Source organism: Rhinolophus ferrumequinum, chromosome 17, assembly GCF_004115265.2.
Source record: "Rhinolophus ferrumequinum isolate MPI-CBG mRhiFer1 chromosome 17, mRhiFer1_v1.p, whole genome shotgun sequence".
Lineage (NCBI taxonomy): Eukaryota > Metazoa > Chordata > Mammalia > Chiroptera > Rhinolophidae > Rhinolophus > Rhinolophus ferrumequinum.
This window is the reverse complement of record NC_046300.1, coordinates 15,189,295-15,212,408: the sequence shown is the minus strand read 5'-3', so window position 1 is coordinate 15,212,408 and position 23,114 is coordinate 15,189,295. Positions and strand designations below refer to the sequence as shown.

Here is a 23,114-nt window from a genome sequence, read left to right as displayed (position 1 = left end):
TCAAAAGACAGCCTCAGTGAATGGGTGCCTTTCTTCCGGGAAACTCAGGCCCACCACCTCCATTCTGGGTTAGCTCTAACAAAAGCCCCTCCACATTTCCACAGACTCTGCAGGACCTGTTTATGGTCCTAATTTCTCCAGGAAAGAGCCCAAATGCAAACAAATATGGTGGCTATGTTATCAAAGCCTCACTAGATGGAGCCATCAGTGAAGCTAAGCAAATCTGAGCTCAGGGATACCTTCAAACCCCAAAACTCTCTTTCAGGGAGCCCCCAGTGGGTTTCCACCTCTGTGCCTTCTAAAATAGTGTTTTGCTAGAACCTTCTACCTGGCCAAAATTCACTGCTGAGCTATTTGGTATTGGGTGGGCCGAGGTCCTTACGTGGACCCGTGAGCCCCTTCAGAGGTCGTATTGCTAGAATTCAGCAATTTGAGGTCTGTCAGCAACATGAGTCGCACGTGGAACCAGGGAAGTGCTTCCCAACATTTCAGTTTCCTTAGCAGGGGTATGTGGTTCTCTACTAGCTCACCGGTCAACTGGGGAGGAAACTCTCTGATGTCCAGTCTTGAACCTGGCCCTGCCTGTGCTTCAGCTTCATCTCCGAGTGATGAGAGCATCACGCCTGCTTCCCACTCAGCCATTTCCTAGCTGTGTAACCATGGGCATGAAGAAAGCTTCACTTTCTTCATCAGTGCAATAGGGCTGCTTTGAGGGTTAAATGAAAGAGTAAGTGATGTACAGAGTGAGCTTAGCTTAATAGATATCCCCACTCTAGGCTTGTGCTGTCCAATAAAGAAGCCACTAGCCCCATGAGGCTATCTGACATTTAAATTTTTTTAAATAAATTTATATCCCCTTTCACCCATTTTCCCCACCCCCACCTCTGGCAACCACCAATCTGTTCTTGGTATCTATGAGCTTGGGTTTGTCCGTTTGTTTGTTTTAGATTCCATATATAAAGAAGATTATACAGTACTTGTCTTTCTGCCTGACATATTTCACTTAGCATAATGCCTTTGCAGTCCATCCATGCTGTGAAATTTCAAGATTTCATTCTTTTTTATAGCTGGATAACACTGTTTATCCATTCATCCATCGATGAACACTTAGGTTGCCTCCCTATCTTGGCTATTGTAAACAATACTACAATGAACATGGGTGCATAAGAGGCCTGACAACTGAGTTTGTGAACTCATCCTAGAAAAAGTGCTATATACCTCATTGCTGAATATCACTATGGTCACCTTTAAAGTACTCCCCTTGGGAAGCTATGTACCAATGCCAGCGCCTAGTCCACCCTTCAAAGCAAATTTGGAACTCTTTTTCTGGAATGGCCATCAGAGCTGTCATCATATTACCTTTGATGTCCTGATTGTCATCAAAATGTCTTCCTTTCAATATTTCCTTTAACTTCGGGTAAAGAAAGAAGTCACTGGGGGCCAGATCAGCTAAGTAGGGAGGGTGTTCCAATACAGTTTGTTTACTGCCTAAAAACTCCCTCACAGACAGTGCCATGTGAGCTGGCGCATTGTCGTGATGCAAGAATCATGAATTGTTGGCAAAAAGTTCAGGTCGTCTAACTTTTTCTCACAGCCTTTTCAGCACTTCCAAATAGTAAACTTGGTTAACTGTTTGTCCAGTTGGTACAAATTCATAATGAATAAGTCCTCTGATATTAAAAAAAGGCAAGCAACATCATCGCACCAAATTCTTGAACTTAATTGTCAGACCTCATACATCTCTTCAATTTAATATTGTTGTTTTCTTTGGATAAATACCCAACAGTGGAATTGTTGGATCAAATGTTAGTTCTATTTTTAATTTTATTTATTTATTTTTTGAAACGCCATACTGTTTTCCACAGTGGCTGCACCAATTGTCATTCCCACCAACAAGGGTTCCCTTTTCTCCATATCTTTGCCAAGACTTGTTATTTCTCGTCTGATAACAGCCATCCTAACAGGTGTGTGGTGATATCTCATTGTGGTTTCGACTTGCATTTCCCTGATGGTTAGTGATGTTGAACACCTTTTCATGTATTTGTTGGACGTCTGTATGTCTCCCTTGGAAAAAAATGTCTATTCAGATCTTCTGCCTATTTTTTGATTGAATTATTTGGGTTTTTTTTCTTTTCTTTTCTTTTCTTTTTTTTTGCTATTGAGTTGTATGAGTTCTTTACATATTTTGGATATTTGCCCCTTATCAGATATGACTTGCAAATACTTTCTCCCATTCAGTTGCCTTTTGATTTTGTTGATGGGTTTCATTTGCTTTGCAAAAGCTTTTTAGTATGATGTAGTCCCACTTATTTATTTTGCTTTTCTTGCTTTTCTTTTTGGTGTCAGATCAAAAACTTACTACCAAGATCTATGTAAAGAAGTTTACTGCCTATGTTTCCTTCTAGGAGTTTTATGGTTTCAGGTCTTACATTCAAGCCTCTAATCCATTTTGAGTTAATTTTTGTGTATGGTGTAAGATAGTGGTCCAGTTTCATTCTTTTGCATGTGGCTGTCCCGTTTTCCCCAACATAATTTAATTGAAGAGACTGTCCTTTCCCCAGTGTATATCTTGGCTCCTTTGTCATAAATCAATTGACCATATAGGTGTGGGTTTCATTCTGGGCTTTCTATTCTATTCCACCATCTATGTGCCTCTTTTTACACTAATACCATTCTGTTGTTATTACTATTTTAAATAACATTTAATCAATGTTATTAAAATGAAACTCTTTAAAAGGGCTTAAAGATTTCCAAAAAAAATATTTCCACTGTACTTACAAATACAATAAAAACATTCATGTCAGAATTTTTTTTTCATATTCCTCTAGAAACCAAGAGTGAGCTCTTAATGTTAAATGGGCAAACATCACATGTATTCATCCACTTATGTTTCTGCTTTTTCTTGGTACAATCACATCACAGGGGAAAGTGAATTGCCAACCACATGGAAGGCTTTTCGCTTCTTAATAGGATTGATTTATTGACAGTTACGTTCTCATTATAGGAAAGAATGCTCTTTATCTCTGCCTTAGAACACAGAGGGCTCAGTTGTTGAGTCTATTTTTTTTTTAAACAACAGAGTGGTCTATTTATAAAATGAAATTATTAAATACAAGTGGTAACAATTTAACATAATAACAATCCGCTTGATAGATAATGTGTAGTGAGCCCCTACTATGTGCTTCACAGCATTATGTCACTTCATTCTTACAAGAACCCCCAGGAAGTAGGCATGATTGTGTCCTCATTTAACATATAAGGAAAATGAGACAAAGAGAGGTTAAGCTACTTGCCATAGTCATACAGAAAACGGCAGAGCTGGAATCCAAACATAGGGGGCCTGACTTTAAGAGCTCAGCTACACTCTGAAGGGCTAAAAAAGAGGCCAACAGGTCAGCACCCAGTCAAATCACTATAGTATGTGATAGTTTGGCTGACACCGAACACTCCCTTGCACTTTCAGTATTGTTAATGATGCAAAAAGCTAAAAGACAAATAGAGACAGTTTGACAGCTGCAGCGTTGGCTTTCAGTCAGTTTCACTACGTCCCTATGAGAATCCAGGACTCAGGTATGTCATGGGCTACCTAGCTACATCTAAGGAAACAGAAGCAAAAAAAAAAAAAAATGCAAATGCACTGAGTGGATTTTAAAACAAAGAAGGTTGAAAGAAAGAAGACACAGGTTGTTGTAGTTTTTATTACTCACTGTGTATGTACACATGAAATTCTATACCTGACTTGCAGGAATAGAGCAAAAACTGCCAACAGGGGTGGGCTTAGGGACAGCTGAAATGGGCAGAGGGACGTTTTACCTTTATATGTTATCTGGGTACTACTTGAAATCTTGAAAGCAAATTTGTTCCCTTTTTGAGGTTTTGGTGGTTTGTTGTTGTTTTTGTTGTCGTTGTTGTTGTTTTAATTAAAGTCCTTTCAAACAACCCTAAAAGCAGTCAACGATCCAAGAGCAACTCTGCAATGCTAGGGGTAGAGACAGTTTCCAACTGAGGCCAGAGAGAACAATCTTAAAACTGACTCCTTCCTACTTCCCACTGGAAGGAGGCCAGGATAAGAATGCAAAGGCAGACTCATTCTGGGGACTCCAATTTGGTTTTGTGTTTTTATTTTTATTTATTTATTTTTTTTGCTTTTCTTTCTTTTTCCTTGGGGGAAGGGGAGCAAATGTAGGAGAAGAGAAATGTAGGAGAAGGAATTTTCTTAAGAAACTCACTCAAAATCTTTCCAAAGGCCTCTGGAAAATGTGAAGTATTAGGCGCAAGCCTTTCCTACCTGGGTGTCTAGATAGAACAGGATAAAACAGATCCCCTTGCTACTCCACCTCTGCTCTCTCACCAGCCTGCCCCAGCCCACCAAAGCCCAGGTCAGTAGCCTTCCCTAAACCTAGCGCTATCCCAGTCCAACCAATCTCCTTCGTCCATCAACTTTAAATTATTCCGCCTCAGTTTACTGCCTCGTTAGCCCCCAACTACACAGAACACCAAAGTCAAGATGGTGATTCTAAAGCCAGTTAAGGAGTCCAACTCTGAACCACTCTTGAAAATTTACATCCTAAAACTCATACTGTCAGCAAAAAATAAACACCATAAATAACTATCTCCCTAATATGTGAGATCTCTTGATTGTTTTTAAATCTATGCCTCTTTTGATAAAATTTTCACATACTCACACAACACTTAAGTATCTCCCAAGAAGATCTGTAACTTTCAGAATACCCCAATTTTAATATTTACACAGCATCTACCCTGTGCTAGGCAGTGTACTGGGCGTCGGGGGGTTGACGGTGAAAGGACAACCACTATCCCCACCTTTGAGAAGTTTACTGTTTATTAGGGAGATGGACATTAAATAAATAATCACACAAATATTATAGTTAATAGATTTTTTCATCTTAAGAAGAAAAAGTAGAGAGTATAAGGAAGCATATAAAAGAAGAATATCACCTAAACTGCAGGGGCGAAGGCAGGTCTTTCTTGAAAGTGATTTAAGCCAAGATCCAGACAATGAGTACGTAGCTCAGTGAAGAGTAGGGATAGGTGTCCAGGCAAGGGGAACAGTATATGCAAAGGCTCTGAGCTTCACAGTTCAAGAACTGCCAGGTAAGTAAAGGACAGAAGTGAAGCTGGAGGAATAGGTACTGGCTGCAATAGATGGGCGACCTGGGATCTTGAGGGCCATCAGAGGGTCTTGTAATTCATCTTCAAATGCAACTGGGAAAGCAGCAGTGTCCATCACAACTTTGTGTGATGATGGGAATGATCTGTTGTGTGCTCTCCAGTACAGTCACCACTAACCACATGTGGCTATTATACATTTGAAAGATGGCTAGTACAACTACAGAACTGAATTGTTCATTTTCTTCCATGTCATTTCATTTCTTTCTTTATTTTTTTTAGTTCATTTTCTTTCATTTTAACTAACTTTAATTTACATAGCCACATGTGACTAGTGGCTGCCACATTGGACAGTACAGCACTAGAGGGTTTTAAGCTGGGGATTAACAAGAACTAACCGTTTCATACTGGCTGTAGGCCAGGTGGAAAGAAATAGGCCAATGTAAAAGAAACTCAGGAGGCAGAGTCAGTAAGAGCTGGTGATGGAACTACATGGGAGTAAAGGGCAGGAAAAATCAACTCCAAAGCTTTTCATCAAACTTTACTTTGCATTACAAAAATTGGAGCTTTGTTTTCAAATATAAATGTATATAATATTGAATATTCTTTTACACACACACGCACAGAGTCTAGCCCCTGGGAAGAACCATTCTGTTACCACTGAATCTAATGGGGTAAAGTATATGCACTATAAAATCCACAATTTTGAAAAATACACAAAAGCCTGAGAATGGGTCACTTGTGACTGTCAAGGATGTACCAAGTAGAAATACATTCTTTAGGAAAATATATCCTGTGAGCCAAACAAAGCATCATACACCCATTTCAGTGTCCCAGCAACAGCACAATTTGGGCGGCCAAAGTGGGGGTAGCAGTCACAGAGAGCCATTCTCCCCTCTAGAAGAGAGGTCAGCCCTACACCTTGACCGGGAAAGATACTTCTCTACCACAACCAAACCAAAGTCAGGATGTTGCCTTTTTCTTCTTTTCTGTTGTCTGTCTGTTTAAAGGTGGTGGAGTACTTAGGATAGGGGTCGGGGAGATAGAGAGTTAGTGGGAAAAGAGAGAGCAGAGGGGAATTTAAAGTTTTCTTCAAGACCCATTTCTTTCATTACCAGGATATTTAGCACATTTGGGGCTGCCTCTACATACATTAGTCTGGAAGTGATTTTCCCTACAACATGCATTCTCAAGGGGGAATATCATCCCCAAAAGGAGCAAAAAATGCTTCTTGAGGAGTAAATATTTTTATGTAAAAAACATAGATATAGATGTACAATACACAAACAGATATACAGTGTATGTGTGGTATTAAAATTTCATAGGCAATGGACAAGCTCTGTGTTAGGAAAAATCTCTTAAAAGGTTGGGAGTGGCTTTAATGAAAAAAATAGTTAAGAAACACTGTCCTATTGGAAACTAAAGGGATAAGATAAATGTTAAAAGTAAAAACGGTCCATCTACAGATGAATGGATAAACAAAATGTGGTATATATTTGTGGGTGCAATAGAATTCAACCCCCAAAAGGAAGGTACTTCTGACACATGCTAGCAACATGGATGAACCTTGAGGATATATGCTAAGTGCAATAAGCCAGTCGCAAAAAGATAAATACTGTATGATGCCACTTACAGGAAGTACCTAGAGTGGTCAAATTGGTAGAGACAGAAAGTAAGTGGTTGCTAGGAGCTGGGGGGAGGAGGCAATGGGGAGTTATTGTTTGAGAGGAATAGAGTTTCAGTTTTGCAAGATGAAAAAGTTCTCCTCAACAGTGTGAATATACTTAGCACTACTGTACACTTAAAATGGCTAAGATGGTAACTTTTATGTTATGTGTGGTTTTTTTCCACAATTAAAATTTTTAAAAAGTACAATGACAACAAACCAAAAACCCAGAAAGGGAGAAAAAGAAGCATTAAAACACCAGTGTAAAAGAATATTTCCAAGATTTGTATTTCTACTCCAAGTTTGACAGAAAAACTATTTATTTTCCTTATATGTCCTATGCTACACCAATATACCCATAAGACGGCAGGGTACCAAAAACCTCCCTGTCTCATGGTACTGATTTACATGCCCTTCCGGGAAAGGGAAGGCAGCCAAGATACTAATATCTCACAAAGCCAGGCTAACGTGCTGGCCCCGCTGAGAAGACAGAAATAAAAACCCATCTCCCAAATCCTTTCTCAGTGTGTACAAACATCAAATCGCATTGCACACTTTAAGAATCTTACAATTTTATTTGTCAAGTATACCTCAGTAAAGCTGCCGGTGGGGAGAACCATCCTCCAGCAGGCATCACATGTATATGGTTTATGGCACTCAAAGGGTAATTTCTATGACCATAAAGGAAAACAACAACAAAAACAACTACATTATACAATTAAGATCTTTGGGCTTCCAGTCAAATCGTCGGACAACACACATGTGCAATTACCATGCAATATTAATGAAAAGATGTGTGTAGTAAGAATGTCCTAAACCATTACCTTGAACAGGCCCAATTTTTTTTAATATGGTCATTGAGGTAACACATCGTAATGTGTGTTACGTGCACTAATCTTAGGTGCTCAGATCAATGAATTTTTAACCCATGTAACCCATCCAAGTCAATATATATGGGTCATTTCCAGGTTCCAGAAGGTTCCCTCTCGCCCCTGCCTTGTCTAAACCCACCTTCACCACTATTTTGATCTCTAAACCATAGATTAGTTTTGCCTCTTCTTACACCTTGTAATCTTACAGTGGAAATGCTTGGGTCTGGTTTCCTTCCCTAAACAGGGTGTGTGTAAGACTCACCTTTCTCATTGTTGTGCAGTGTTTCATTGCATGACTATACCACAATTTATTGCTTACCCATTCCACTGATGGACATTGGGTTTTCAGTTTGAGGTAACTATGAAGAAAGTTGTTATAAGCATTCTTGTATGTGTCTTCCAGTGAATATACGTCCGTATTTGTTTTGAGTACGTCACCCAGGGTGGAATCGCTGGGTCAGAGAGTAGATAAACTGTATAGTTTTGGGAGAGACTGCCTGTTTTTCAGACGGTTGGAAAAATTTCTGCTCTCAATAGCCGTGTGCTGTGGGTATAAATTGCCAACATTTGTTGATATTAGTTGTCAGTCTTTTTAATTTTAACCAATGTGGTATCTCACTGTGGTTTTCATTAGCATTTTCCTGATGACTGCGTGATTTTCATAAGGATATAAGCTGTATGAATGTCCTCTTGTGATGTGCCAAACAAAACCGATCTTAAAAGTAAAGGGTTATTTGTTTTGTTTTTAATAAGTAACCACTAGATGACCAAATGCGAGACCCACTTTAGCTCATTTTCTTAGAAATAATATCACTACTTGATAGCAGGGAGAGGAATGGACTCTGACCTGGACACCCAACAGCCGCCATGCAACAGCACACACACGGTAATAAGCTCAGGAAATAAACTTCCTAAGGGGGCTTTACAAATAAGTGGCATGGGAGATTTCATTAGATTCCAGTGATAGCGCGGTGTCATTGTAAAAACTAAAACCAGGTTAAACTTTTTTTGTAGAAATTTGAAAGTTGGCTCTGAATAACAATTAACAGTATTTGCTACTCAGAAGGCTGGGACACTGCACCCATTTGGCTACAGTGAACCATTCCTGGGGCACTCCTGTTTTGTTTCTCTTACCTACCCTTTCCCCACAGAACTGCTCGCTTTATGGGGAGCCAACCCCACCCCTAGTTCCTGAGGAGGATCTGATGAGTAAATCCTGTCTCCCTGCCAGGGATTGGTTCAGTACTGGGTGTGGGGCTCAATTCTGGCCGTTGAAACTTAACGAGCCGTTTGTCGGAGGCCTCTAGGAACATTTCTTCTCCCTTTTCTGAATAAGCTTCCAGAAGCAAATCTGTCACTTGGGGTGTTGTCCAGTGTAGAAGTGAGCTGCGAATCCAGACACCAAGTCTGAAGATGTGTAGCCCTGAACTTCAGCAGCTTGTTGATTCTGGTCTGAGGATGAAGCCAACACTCACAGGAAGAGGACGGAGCCCAGGGAATCCCAGGAAAATATGTGGGAGCCCTCAGTTTGAGAGAACCCTAAGGCCCGCCTTGTCTCTGGACTTGTTTCTGTGAGTGCATCGGTTAGGATGCATTTGGCTGCAGGCAACAGAATAGCTGACTACCGGTAGCTTGAAGCAGGAGGAGTCATTTTTTCACATCATCAGAAGTCAGGGGTAAGAGAGCACACAGCTCTTCATCTTCCTGAGACACCATCGAAAGTGCCTGGTTTTGTGCCCCTGTGATTGAAGATGGTGCTACAAGTCCAGGCGCTACGTACAGTCAAGGCAGGATAGAGGGTTAGAAGACAACCATCTGGCTCCCTGCTACCACTCATCTCATTGATAAAAGAAGAACTTTCCCCAGCCCACAAGTAAACTTCTTCATGTGTTTCACTGGTCAGAAAGAGGAATCTGGAAAACAAGTATCTGGCTCTATAATGGCAGGTGGCCGGGGAGGAGGAAGTTGGCAGGGATTGCTGGGTTTGACAAAAGAAGCTTATGTTAGGCTTTCTGTTACTCAGAGTGAAAGCACCGTGATTTAGAGCTTTATACTATACTATTCTATCTGGAACATTCTGTCCAATATGGCACCTACTAACTACATGTGGCTATTTATATTTAGTTTAACTAAAACTAAATACACTTGAAAGCTACATGCCAAGTGCTCAGTAGTCACACGTGGCTAATGGCTGCCACACCTGACAGGGCAGATACACACTATCACCATCACTGAGAAAGTTTTATTGGAGAGTGCAGTTCTAGATAGAATAGTAACCAACGTGCAACATCTGAAATATTATTTTTCTACTCAGTGAGAAATGCAGCCTTTAATCCTCTGTGTGAGACAATGGCAGATATATGAGGGTTGTTGCCCCAAATTTCGGTGTGCAGGGTCTCTGCCCAGGGACTGGTTATTGCCACTCTCCTCGCACTACCTTATTCCCACCGCTAAGCATCGTGCCGTCTGTATCCCATACAACACCTAACACATACAGACTAATCATATCTACACTCAGGAACGAGGTTCTCTTGGAATTACTTCTGCTTTGGACATATTTTGGACAGAGCATGGGGTCACACGTTGTGCTGAGTAAACCGAGCCAGATCTTCTCCAAGCATCTTGTTCAGTGCACACAGTACTACACCTAGAAAGTAGCTCATTTCTCCATAGCTCCCCCATAAACACAGAACCTTAAGTTTCTATCCTCCTTACTCCCTTAACAAAAAGAGGAAAGACCTGCAAAACCAAAGTACAAGCCAGGAAAACTGCTACTGACCTTACAAAGCAAGCATGAAGAAAATTTTCTGATACGATTTCATAGAGCAACTTGTTTTTTATTTGAGAGGGGGATAAAATAGTTTTATTCTACTACTGAAGTTTGATCCCTACTGAGCAGCTCTTTAGAATTTTCAATACAGCCAACTTTACAGCCCTCAGTTTCCCCTGACATTCACAGTCAGACTTGAATCACCTCAGCCCAACTCACTCTTGTCCTTCAACTAAGCAGTTCTTCAAAATGTTTTTCATTAAATTCTAGATTATAAATGGAACATTTCATTATGTGGAGAAAAGCAGAAGGAGGACTCCTGGGAAGGTTAATTATATTCACACTGCTTTACAATTTAACGTTTACAGGCTTAAATTAACACAAGAATAAAATAACCTGTATCTGTCTAACCTGAGGGAACAGGCACAGATTTTCAAGGAAAATCCAGGGTAATAAGAAAAATTTTAATGAAAAAATACGTAAATATATATATTATATACATATGTAACATATATATATATATATACATACATATATATATAAGAGCTTTGTTAAATGCTTCTGATAGAATATTCACTAACATTCATAAATTTGCAAGACTAACATGGAGAAAAATAACTTGACTCAAGAAAATGACTTGACTTTTAAAAATACCCAACATATTTCTTACTGAACAAATTCACTATTCACTATAAAATATCACCTTCTCTCCATATTAATGAATGAATATATATTTTCAACAAAATTTCAATTAAAAAAACCAGGATATTTAAAGAAATTAATGAAAGAATTCTCAACTTCATCTAAAAGAATAAACAAGCCAGAATAGCCAAGATAGTTATAATAAAAAGAGAAAACATTCTCTAACATTTAAAAATGCATTTTCAAACATATCTAATGTTTAAAGAGTGATATGAATATGAGAGTAAGCAGATCCATGGAATAAACAGAATATACAGAAACAAATATATACTGTAAAAGAATTGCATGTGTGACAAATGTGGTTTTTTAAAGAGATAGGGAAAGGATGAATCAGTTGGTAAACTGGCTAAATATCTGGAATAGAAGTTAAATTTCTACTTCATACCATGTGGTACAGGGAATAATGGACACCTCCCCCAGAGATGTCCGTGCCCCAAACCCCAGACCCTGTGAATACGTTCCACTACATGGCAAAAGGGACGTGGTAGATGTCATTAAGACTGCAGGCCTTAAGATAAAGAGATGATCCGGATGACTGGGTGAGCCCAATCTGGTCACATGAACACTTAAGAGCAAAAAACTTTCTCTGGCTGGAGACAGAGATGCCAGGGAAGAGCAAGGCAGGAGAGATGCAGCAGACGCTGTGAAACATGAGAAAGACCTGACCCATCACTGCATGCCTTGAGGACAGAGGGGAGGAATATGTGACAAGGAATCAGGTGGCCTTGGAAACTGACAGAGGCTCCTGGGTGACAGTCAGTAAGGAAATAGGGACCTCAGCTCTAGAGTGCAGGGAACTGGATCCCGCCAACAACATGAATGAGCTTGGACGAGAATTCTTTGCAGACTCTTAAGAGCCCAACCAGCCAACACCTTGACTTCAGCCTTGTGAAATCTGCCAGGCTAACCCAAATTTCTGACCTACAGACTGTGAATGATTATGTAATTTATGTTGTGTTAAGTCACTAAATTGGTGGTCATTTGTTATGGGAGCAATAGAAAACTAATACATATCCATACACCAAAATTTGGTCCAAAGGAAGGAAATAAGTATTAAGATAAAATACACAAAAATAATACAGCAATAAAAAGAAACAAGCAGCTGATGCACACCGCAACATAAAGAATATCAAAAATATTGTGCTGAGCAAAAGAAGCCAGACTCAAAAGAACGTATCTTGGAGCAGCCGGATGGCTCAGTTGGTTAGAGAGCGAGCTCTGAAAACAGAGTTGCCAGTTCGATTCCCACACAGGATGGTGGGCTGCGCCCCCTGCAACTAAAGATTGAAAATGGCAACTGGACTTGGAGCTGAGCTGCGCCCTCCACTAGATTGAAGGACAACGACTCAGAGCTGATGGGCCCTGGAGAAACACATTGTTCCCCAATATTCCCTAAAAAAAAAAAAATTTTTTTAAAGAAAAAAAGAATGTGTCTTTGTGACTCCACTTAGATGAAGTTCTAGAACGGGCAAATCTAAGAAACGGCAGAGTGGCTGTCGAGGGAGTGAGGAAGGGCTGGCTGGAAAGGGGCACTAATGCACTTTCCAGGGGGTGGAAATATTCTCTATTTTGGCAGGGGTGCTGACCACATTGGTATATATATTTGTTAAAGCTCATTGAACAGTACATTTGAAATCTGTGCCTTTTATCACACGCAAATCTCTCTCTTTTTTCAGTATTGGGGAAAAGAAACCATAAAAGCGCTAAGAGAAAAATATAGGTACAAATTTTAGATCATCTTCAACTGCTCTAGGAGGAAATTTGATAATACTTAACTAAGTGACATATACATATGGCCTTTGACCCAGCAATTCCACTTCTGGGGATCAATTTTACAAACTGATTACACACACAAGGAATGGCAGATATACAAGATTATTCACTGTCAAACTGCTGTAATAACAGAAGACTGAGATCAAGCTTAAAGCCCATCAACAGGGGGTCGGTTTAACAAATTAAAATGCAGCTCCCACACAGACTACTACACAAGTGTTTAAGAAGGAAGGAAGGGAGGGAGAGAGGGGAATGAAGATGTTTTCCATGTACTGATCTGGGATAATCTCCAAAACATACTTTTTAAAAACAAACGTAGAACAGTGTGTACGTTATACTCCCTTTTGTGCAAAATTTTTTTAAAAAAGGATAAGAATATATATTCACATTTGCTTGTATGTGTATAAAGAAGTTCTGGAAGGATCCATTAGAAATAAAATTATTTACCCTTATCGGGGGGTGGGGTGGAGGGCTAAGAAGGGAGACCTATTCCCTCCTTTTCACTGTAACCTTTTTATATTTTTTGATTCTTGAATTACATAAATTCAAAAGTTTTAACGCAAGGAAAATAAATTGTACATAATCTTCACATTTGAGAAAGCCATTCTAATGACAACAAAAACAAAAATCATATGGCGATAGACATGAATTCATAAAAAATTGAAAGCTTCTATACATCAAAAAGTCCTCCAAATAGTTTAATAAAAACCTAAATCAACAAGATGATGGGTCGAGCCACTCACCTACTGCTGATGGCAGGAATAAGTGGTGTGGCATCTGTGTATAGATGTGTTCAATGCACAAACTTTTCATACAGCTCTTTAGCTGCTTGGAATTAATTCTACAAACATATTTCGTTCAAGTACATGAGGATATTCACTGCCTCTTTCTTTGTAAAAGCAAAAACAATACAAATCCAAAAGTCCAACAACTGGAGGCATTTATATAAAGAATGGTACAGCTTCGTACAGAACACTATACAGTTGTTAAAAACTTAAGGCAGATCTAGATAAATAGGAGGAGACGTCAAAATATGCTAATTAAGGTGAATAAAGCAAGTTGGAGAATAATTTGTACAGAAACTTGGAGAGCTTAAGGGTGTATGTACGTGTGTGTGTGTGCGCACTTGATCTACTAGGAGAATTTCTGAAGGACACTTACGAAACTAGTAAGAGTGGGGATCTTTGGGAAGTAGATGTGGGAAAGCAGAGAATGCTCCTGCACTATGGGAGAATAAATTTCTGTTGTTTTAAATCACCCAGATAGTGGTAATTTGTGATTGCAGCCCTAGGAAACTAAAACAACACCTCTCTGAATATGTTCACAGAATCAGATAAGTAGAAAGGATTTAATGAAGTGAGATGGTTGGACTAAAATTTGCGAAGTAAGGAACCCAAGGCTCAGAGATTCGAGGGCCTGACCCAGGTCACACAGCAGTGAGCACCAGAGGTGAGATCCCGGCTTACCTGCGGCCAGGCAGGACAGCCAGGACCAGAACCCGGGTTTTGCCCCTGGACCACGATGGTTCAGGGTAATGGTACGCGCCATGGCAGTCCATGCATGTAATTTGAGTGCAAACCCTAAAACATTTACAGAACCTTTGCTTTGTTGACCCAGCAAAGAGAAAATATTTGTTAAAAACATAGCCCTCGTATTTGCCTGTTTTCACAGGGCTTTCCTGAAATTACCAGTCAGTTAAGCAGTTACAGCTGAGGGAATCTGTGAGACTCAAGGCCTTGAATGGAAGGTGGGAGGGGTCAGTGCTGGACCATCAGAAAGTGGTCCTAAATCTACTGTGATTGTTCCTTTGGGAAGAATAGCCCCACACCTGCTCACAGGCCCTAATAAACCCTTTTCAGCTGGAGGACAGACCATGGGAAGCACGCTCCGGGATGGCAGCTCAGCTCACCACAAAGGCCTTCTGAGGGGACAGCCGAGTGCAGAGGTGGGCCTGCGGGTGTGCTGTATGTGCCACACCTGCAGGCTGCAGCCCTGCCATGGGGGTGTTTGAACTGGAACTTTGGGAGGAGTTCCTCCAGTGGTGGCAGATGGGGTAGGAGCCTCCAGAGGGGGGTGGCCTTGCCCCCCTACCCTGCGAAGAAGCCACTCTGGGGTGAGAGAATATGATACTTATACCCAGAGACAGGAGAGGCAGAAAGAGGGGGCTTCTGGGGCCCCACCATTCTGCATACCACTGCCCCTGAGGCCCAGCTGTGCGCCTGTCCCTTCCCTAATTCCCAAAGATATCAGCAGTCTTCCAGAACTTGCCTCTTTTTGCCTAAGTAGTTGTTTGTTTCCTTCATTCACTAGAAAGGAAGAAAAGAGGCAGAGTGGCTAGCCTATTTCACCCCTCTCTACAACTTCACATTAAACAAGGTCTAGATCACGGGTATCCTGCCCCCAACCCTTTGCTAGGCGTCCAAAGCTCCGTGCTAGACCTTTGGTTTTCTGCTTTCCCCAATAGACTGAGCTCTTAAAGCAGAAACTAAGTCTTAACTAAGTCTTATTTCTGCAACCCAAGGGCTCAGCGTTGCATGAATAAATGATTTTCTGGCTGTTTCTTTACTTATCAGAGACAGATGAGTAAGCTAGAGGAATGGGGAAGGAAGAAAGGTTTAGGTGTTTAATTCAAACTAGATGATTTCACTGGTGGTATTGGATTTCTGACCACCTCCTGGAATGCCAAGAAATGCTGAACTATTAGATGTTCCCTTGGAGGACACAAATTCAATAAAAGCCAATCACACAAAGTGTAAGCCAGAAACCACCAGATAAACCCAACAGAAATAAAATTCCCAAAGCTGCTGGCTACTTGGGAAAAACAAAGGAGAAAGATGTTTACACATTTATAAGCACCTGTTGAGAATTCGATGGTCAGCGAACAAGGCTACATAATCCCGTGTGAAATTATAGTCCCAGAGATTTAGAAATGCTCAAACCAAGAGTAATCCTATAGTTAGTTTGGAGCTGGTAAACAGTAACATTTGCACACACAGAAAAGAAATCTAAGGGAACCTAAATAGGGTTGCCAACTCTTTATTTTGCCAAACAAGAACTTTAAAAAAAAAAAATTGTACTGTCTACTACCCCCATAATTGCACAAAAGAAGAAATATTTTAATTCCAATAAAAGGAGGAAAAATGTAAATTCAGACGAAAGAAAGCCATTCTCAAGAAGGACGAGCTAAGAGCCTTACAGCACATTTTAGTCTCGGATAGTGTGCAGAGGGTTTGGACATTGAAAGAGTCATTTCAAGCCCTAAAACCACACCAAGCCCCTGGAAGGTGCTCAAGAAATATCGCTAAAGGGCAAAGATAGATCAATTTCAACTCCTGGTTCTGCAGTGGAGTCTCAATCATGTGACCTACAAAGAGAAAGGACATAAGGAGGCCTCCCTCCCAGCTGGTGGCCATTGATAGGCACAATTTCTCCCCAGTGTGTGCCACAGATGGGCATTTTTCCATTTTGCTATTTGAATGAGAGAGTAGTCCAAGGCAGCTGTGTGATAACAAATAAAATTTATTGAGCATGTACTATGTTCCAGGCCCTGTGCTAAGCCTTTCTCGGGCATTTTCTCCTTAAATATCCCTAATGATGCCAGTGAAAGAGGTATAATTATTATCCCAATTTCACAGGTCAGAAAACAGGTTTAATCAAGGTGAAGAGACTTCAAGCAAGGAGCAAACCCAAGCCTGATACCAAAATCTGTGTTCACAAGCCTGGAGAGAGACGGTGAACAAAGAGGGGAGGGTAACTAGGGAAACCAAGAAGGATGGCCTTTAAAATTAAAATCAAATCCCTGCAAAAGCAACCCCAAAGAAAGTCTGAGAAATTAGCACTCCACACTCTGCCTCAAGACAAACAAATGAGGAAGTTAACCCTCAGCCAGGACAGGTTGCCCATAAACCTTGACTCGGTACCTGCGTTAACTCCAGGCTGCCCTAAAACTGCCACATTACCTTTATTTAGGTCCCCTCCCCCCCCCACCAAAGCACCTGGGAATTAGAGATGATGGTAAAGTTTGCAAAGTTCGGAGCAGCCCCAGAGGGCACAAAGCCGCCCTGCGGCAGCAGCCCTTGAACAAAGGTGTTTTCTCATTCACCAGAGAACCTGAGTTGAATAATAGCAGCCCAGACATCCTCCCCTCCATGTCGCCAAGTCCCTCTGTGATATGTTAAATGCTGGTTAATGGCCTCCATTCCACTTCCCACCCTCAAGACCAGAGTAATCTAATTCCCCGTCAACCTGATGGGCAAGAGAAACCCAGCAAAGGCTAAAACACCATCCACTGTGGCATCAGGAGGGTCCCGAGGTGCCCCGGAGCTCCCCTTACACAAAACAGTCTCCCCCAGACAGGGACACCTGAAGGGCAGCCCCTTAACAGTGTCAGGAGAATCTGAGTTCTAGCCTCAGTTCTAACACCAGCTGACAGTTTACTGAAACATGGAACCTTAATCTTGGCCTTGAAAAAAGGGGCCAGGCTGAAAGATGTATTTATCCACATTCCCAGCCTTCTAAATAAAACTGTGTGTTAACACACACACACACACACACACACACACACACACTCATGCACACCACACTTTCCATGGCTCCTAACCCCATTTAGAGTAAAGCCCCAAAAGCTTCGATTCCCATTCTAAGACCGCCACACACACATTTCAACTACCTTCAGCATTTTCCAAACTATATGCCCACAATATTGTAGCCACAAATTCATCTGGCTCCTTCCCTCTCACGCACCTTTGCACAACAATGTTAACAGGGCTGGGGCTGGTGCCAGGAAGATAGAAGGACGTAAATGTGTCCCCCTGATAGCAGAGAAAATCCAGAAGCCTGGGATCAAGTCTTATTTTACCTCTTCCAGGCCTGATGTCAGGTAGCCAATTCACTTAACCCTAGGCCTCAGTTTCCTCACTGGACAACAGGGATAGTATTGCCTACAAGCCTGGACTCCCCATTTCCTCAGTCGGTCAATAAATATTGAGTGAGTGCTAATTGTGTGCCAGGCACTCTGATGGATGCTTAGGATACGTGCATGAGCAAGACTGACCGAAACACTGCTGCCCTCATGAAGCTTACCTTCTGGTACAGGGAGGTCTATAAAATGGGGATTGCTCGTAATATTTCTGTGAGAATTAAATAAGATATATATGAAACACACTTACCATACAGCCTAGCATAGGATCAACTATTATTGTTATTATTATTAATTATTATATTGATGTTTAAAGTATACACCCTTTTGCTCACCATTATTCTTAAAAAGAAGCTGCTCCTCTTACCTAGAATACTCCTCTCTCCCTCCTGGCACCCTTCAGTCTGCCTGCTAGAAGTTCTCTTCATCTATCTAGGCACAACTCAAAACTGACCTCCCATACTTCCTCCTGGGAAGGATCCAGGAGCAGGGAACTCTGGGAGTGCTCGTCTGCATCTCCATGAATCCTTTCCCACAGGTCAGCCTGGCATTAACTCTGTTTCACCACCTTGAGCAGCGCGTATGTCTTATATGTTTACATCCTCCATAGGCCTATACAGGGCACTGAGATATGTGGGGAGAGGAACTGCCTTAAAAAAAAAATAAGAATGCATAGACAGGTGAAAAGAGGTAAGACACTGAGGGGAGCAGAAAGGGCATATTAGAGAGGAAGTCTTGGAGGGACGGTTTATGGGGACCCTTGGTACCTGGCCAATGAGCTCAGACTTGAGTGAGCCCTGGAAGTCACTGATTTTTGAGTCTCCAGGTAGAGCAGGCCCTGATGGGCAGAGGACGAGCTGGTCCAAAGGTGACCAAGGAGAGTGCACTGGAGGCCACACCTGGACATGAAGCTCATCCCAGTTCAAGGCTGTGATCTGAGAATTCTCACAGTGAATCAAATTGCCAGTATAGCACTGTGATTCTCTATGTTCCCTGTGTTGTGAAGTTTCCTCCCAAATGGCCTGGCATCCTCTGAAGCGAAACCGAATCTGCCACCCCAAATTGTCACTTTAGCATATTGATTATTTTGAATTAAGGGTATTTGAGAAACAGCTGGTGTAAGAAGGACTCTGACCCTTCTTTATCTTCCTGAAAGCAGAAGATAAATCTCCATGTGAAAGGTGCCCTCCCTGTACCAGGAAGGTAGAAAGACATCCTTATCACCAGAGACAGGGGATTTAGGGGTGAGGAGGCTGTATAAACAAACCTTCTTACTTCTTTACCAATTGATTACCCCAAACCCAAACCCTTTGTCTTGTCAATTTTTCGCAAATGCATTATTTCTTTGTCTAAAAGGTATAAAAGCTTCTTGCTTTGGACACCTCTTTGAGTCTCATATTTTTATGGGGCTCTCCTGTGTGCAAAATTAAATGTTTCCCTCCTGTTAATCTGTCTTCTGTCAGTTTAACTATTAGAACAGCCAAAGAACCTAGCGGGGAAGAAGGGAGAAAGAACTTTTCCACCCGTACCCCTCCAAAATGTCATCACCATTTTCTAGAGGTAGCAATTGGCCCCCTTTCCATTGACGGGAGGATCCAGGGCCTACAAAAATATAAACATCTCAATCTAAATGTCATTGGAACTTCAAACACAGTCATAGCTAAAGCCAGATTTGGCCTGGGTCCAACACACACACAGGAGTCCCACCAGCTTGCAGACACATGTCATGGTGAGTCCAGCTGGGCACTGATACTAAGGTTCAACACCAAGGCAAAACGTGGAGTCCACTCACGTAAACTGGGTCAGGGTATCAGAGGTAAGGCTCATTCCCGCTTCCAGATTTTCCTTAAAAACAAGGAAACAAGGCAATGTTTACTTCAAAAATTTGAGACCAAGAAAAATGTCTGGTCAGGCAGAATGTCCAACCCCACTGACAACAAGAAGAACACTGCTCTTGGTGTAGGCACTGTGACATTTTGGGGTTCAAGGTGCCTGTTTACCTGCTTCAACACTTATTTTTTATTTTAAACCTGAATCTTCTCTCTGCCATCACCACTGTCCCTATAATCAATCTCTGCTGTAACTTAGAGTGTCATCTTTACTAAAACTATCCATTTCCCCCAAATTCCTCTTTCTTATAAAGATTTCTTACAGTAAGGATTTTTTTGACCTTAAGAAGCTCGGCGTGCACTCTAAGGAAACTTGTCACAAAAGCCATGAACCCACAGTCAGCGGTGTCACTGACTGGAAAACAAAGGCAAAGCTCTGACCTGTCAGCCCCACTTCCCCATCTGAAAGGGCAAAGATCTTGTTCCTCAAGGTTAATTAAAACAACGCCACATTCCTGACAACAGCCAGAGGCCCACACCCCCAACCTCCACTTCAGGTCTTAAAAACATCCTCAGGATCATTTTACCTTCCCCACCCAAACATAAGGCTTGCGGGTTCGACTTTGGCTGCTAAAAGAAGCTTCATCCTAACAAGCAAAAAAAAAATAATAATAATAATACAAGGGCATCTACCTTAGTAATGGGCTTTTGGTAGCAGGCACAGAAAAACAAAACTAATCAGCAAAGAGAAGTTTAAGAATCTCACAAAGTCTCTATTTGGTCGCTGAGAGCCATGGACTGGGAGGTGAAGAGGATGAATACATATATATAATCTTGATTTGCCACTAATGACTAACAAGTGATGGGCCTAGGTTTCTTCATCTATAAAATGTTCATGGCCCCATTCCTGACACTGCATTTGTAAAATTCTGAGCAGAGACTTAAAGAATCCCCTTTCGCATTTATAAATCCAGAGTTTGTGACAGCATTAAAGCACTCTACTTCCTTCTCAAAAAAAAAAAAAAAAAAAAAAAAAAAAGATCAAAAGAAAACAGGCATAATGACAAGGAGCCATTAATCCCCTGTCTCCCCAGCACTCACACAAGGCCCCACTGAGCTCAAGGTAGACAACCAGCTGGTGTGGGCAGGCAGAACCAGAGCAACCAGAAGCATCCTCCAGCTTGCCTTTGCAGACGCTACTGGTGTGACCCACATAGCCATGTCCTATGGTACTCTCATTACTCAAGTATGAATTTTCTTACTCGAGTATGAATATCAACCTCCTTCATCTCTCCAACAGTTACTTCCCAAGGAAATGGTGATGTTCTCCTAAGACTCTCTGAGGTGCTCCAAAGAGAGCCGGCAGTTGCCACATAAACTGGTTAATTGGTCATAAAATCAAGTTAATGGATTATGATTAGCTTTTTAATAGGACAGAAAATGTCATTGTGCTTCACCCTGTAGAAAGAATAAATACACTGTGGAGCTCTTGTTGCAGTTTCATGCTTATATATGCACGTGGGTGGGTGTGGTTCCTATTGTGGGTCTTAGTCAAAAGAGGACTGAGAAACCCGTACATCTGAGGAAGGGGGATTTGACTTGGGATGAATGCCGCACACATCCATCCCACCTCCATGCCCTGTGGAGAATGCAAGGGCCAGCAAACGGTGCTGAGAACTCAAGCACCGATCACGCAATTCTACAAAACAGAGCTGACCGGAAAACAGGTGAAACAAACTTCTGACTCTCCTACAAGGTAGTACTTCCTATAAGGTACAAAACAGGATGCTCAACAAAAGACCAAGCCATCCGTGTAACAGCTTTGCCTCAGAAAGGTGCCTGGCACCAGGGAGGCTCAGCACAGACAGCCATGGGAGAACTTGGGTGCTGGGAACGCAAGGTCCTTTGCTCCCTGATCTTCCAGCTAAGGTTGACTGAGCTAACAGCAAATGCGCTGGGGATTAGAGATCTCAGAGCCCCCTTTCTCTGTTTAAATTTTTTTCTTTATTTTTCAATTGCACATCTCCCTAAAAATTTTCGCTAGGAAGTACCAAAGCTTACAACCTTCCAGAAACGACCCCCAGCTGGAAGGGGAGCGGGCCTGCGCTGCACGCGGAAAGATAGGTGCAATTTCAGCAGGGTTGCAAAAGCTCAGGGCTTTCCTTGGGCTCGCGGCCGAAGGGGGCGGAGTGCGCCTTCCCAGGCTCTGAGCCCACGTTTGAAAACGATCGGAAGCAGAGCCTGGGCATCTGGGGACTCTGCTTCTGAGCCTTGGGCCCCTGCTCTTCCCCTGCCCCTAGACTCATTTTGCCGAGGACTGTAGACCGTGAAGCAAGCCCGTTTCTGGCAAGTCCCGCTCACGATCGATCGGGCGGGCTGGAGAAGAGGCCTGCCCAGTGCTGGATTCGCGAACCTACAGCAGCCGGGAATCGACCAGACAGACTCTCCAAGTTCCCCGCAAATCCCGCCCCGCGCCGGGGCGCTTCCCAGCCCAAGAGTGTGCCGGGGGCGCATCCACTGGTCTTCTCATTAGAACATACTAGCGGCCCTGGGGTCCTCCCAAGGAGGTGGGAGGTGAGACCCGGAGCCGCAGGTTCTGTACCCTGCTGGGAACGAGGCAGGCCACGCGCCTCTGCAGTCCTGTCGCAGCGTGTCCCCTCGTCCCCTGGGGCTCGGAAGGCCAGAGCCACCCCCGCGCCCGACCCCGCGCAACAGGCCCGGGTCTGCACCGGGATGAGCGCGGGGCCCACAGGGATGGCCTGCTCGGGTGCTGCTTCGGAGGTCGCCGGCCCCCGCGCGCAAACGTTTCCCTCTAGGAAGAGGCGAGGGGCCTGGAAGACCCGAGGCGCCCCCCGCGCTTCCCGCGCCACTTACGCACCTAGTTGCCCGCGGGTCCCACATGGCACGGGCCCGAGGGCTCGCGTTGGGCCCGCCGCCGCCACCGCCTCGGGAGCCGCTTCCCTAGGGACAGGACGCAGCGGGCGGTGCGGAAGCCCGAAAGCCGCGGTACCGGGCAGGGGCGGCGCGGTGCAGTGGCCGCGCCGGGGCCCCCTGCTCCCGGGCGGATCAGCGCCGGGGCAGTGATGAGAAGGGGCGGGGGCGCGGGGACCCTGGCGCCCAGCTGTGTGCAGCCGCAGACCTATTCCAAGTTTCCACGTAGTTGGGAGAAACCGAAGATTGTCACGTGCACGTCGCCGCTGGATGGGAGGGGGTGTTTGTCACTGTGTTCAAAAGAGGCGTTTGGACGTGACGTCTCCCATTAAGCGTGTGAGTGCTCCAATGGAGTGGCTCTCGGCTGCCTTTGAAAAACAGGGATTTCGACCCGGTTACCACGAGGGGCTGAGCACACACACACACACACACACACACACGCACACACGCACGCACACACCCCGGACACGGTCCAGCCATCGATGAACTCCACTTCGTTACCCGGGCCCACCGCGATTGTCGC

At 43.0% G+C, this 23,114-nt stretch overlaps 1 protein-coding gene across 1 annotated transcript in view; it reads right to left on the bottom strand.

Annotated features, from left to right (window-relative positions):
- Positions 1 to 22,839, bottom strand: part of TRANK1 (tetratricopeptide repeat and ankyrin repeat containing 1) — a 96,637-nt gene extending 73,798 nt beyond the window's left edge. The window contains exon 1 of the mRNA XM_033133008.1: positions 22,539 to 22,839. Within this exon, the coding sequence (XP_032988899.1) occupies positions 22,539 to 22,561 (23 nt within the window). The 5' untranslated portion in view covers positions 22,562 to 22,839. The remainder of the gene's footprint in view (positions 1 to 22,538) is intronic.
- Positions 22,840 to 23,114: the final 275 nt, after the last annotated feature.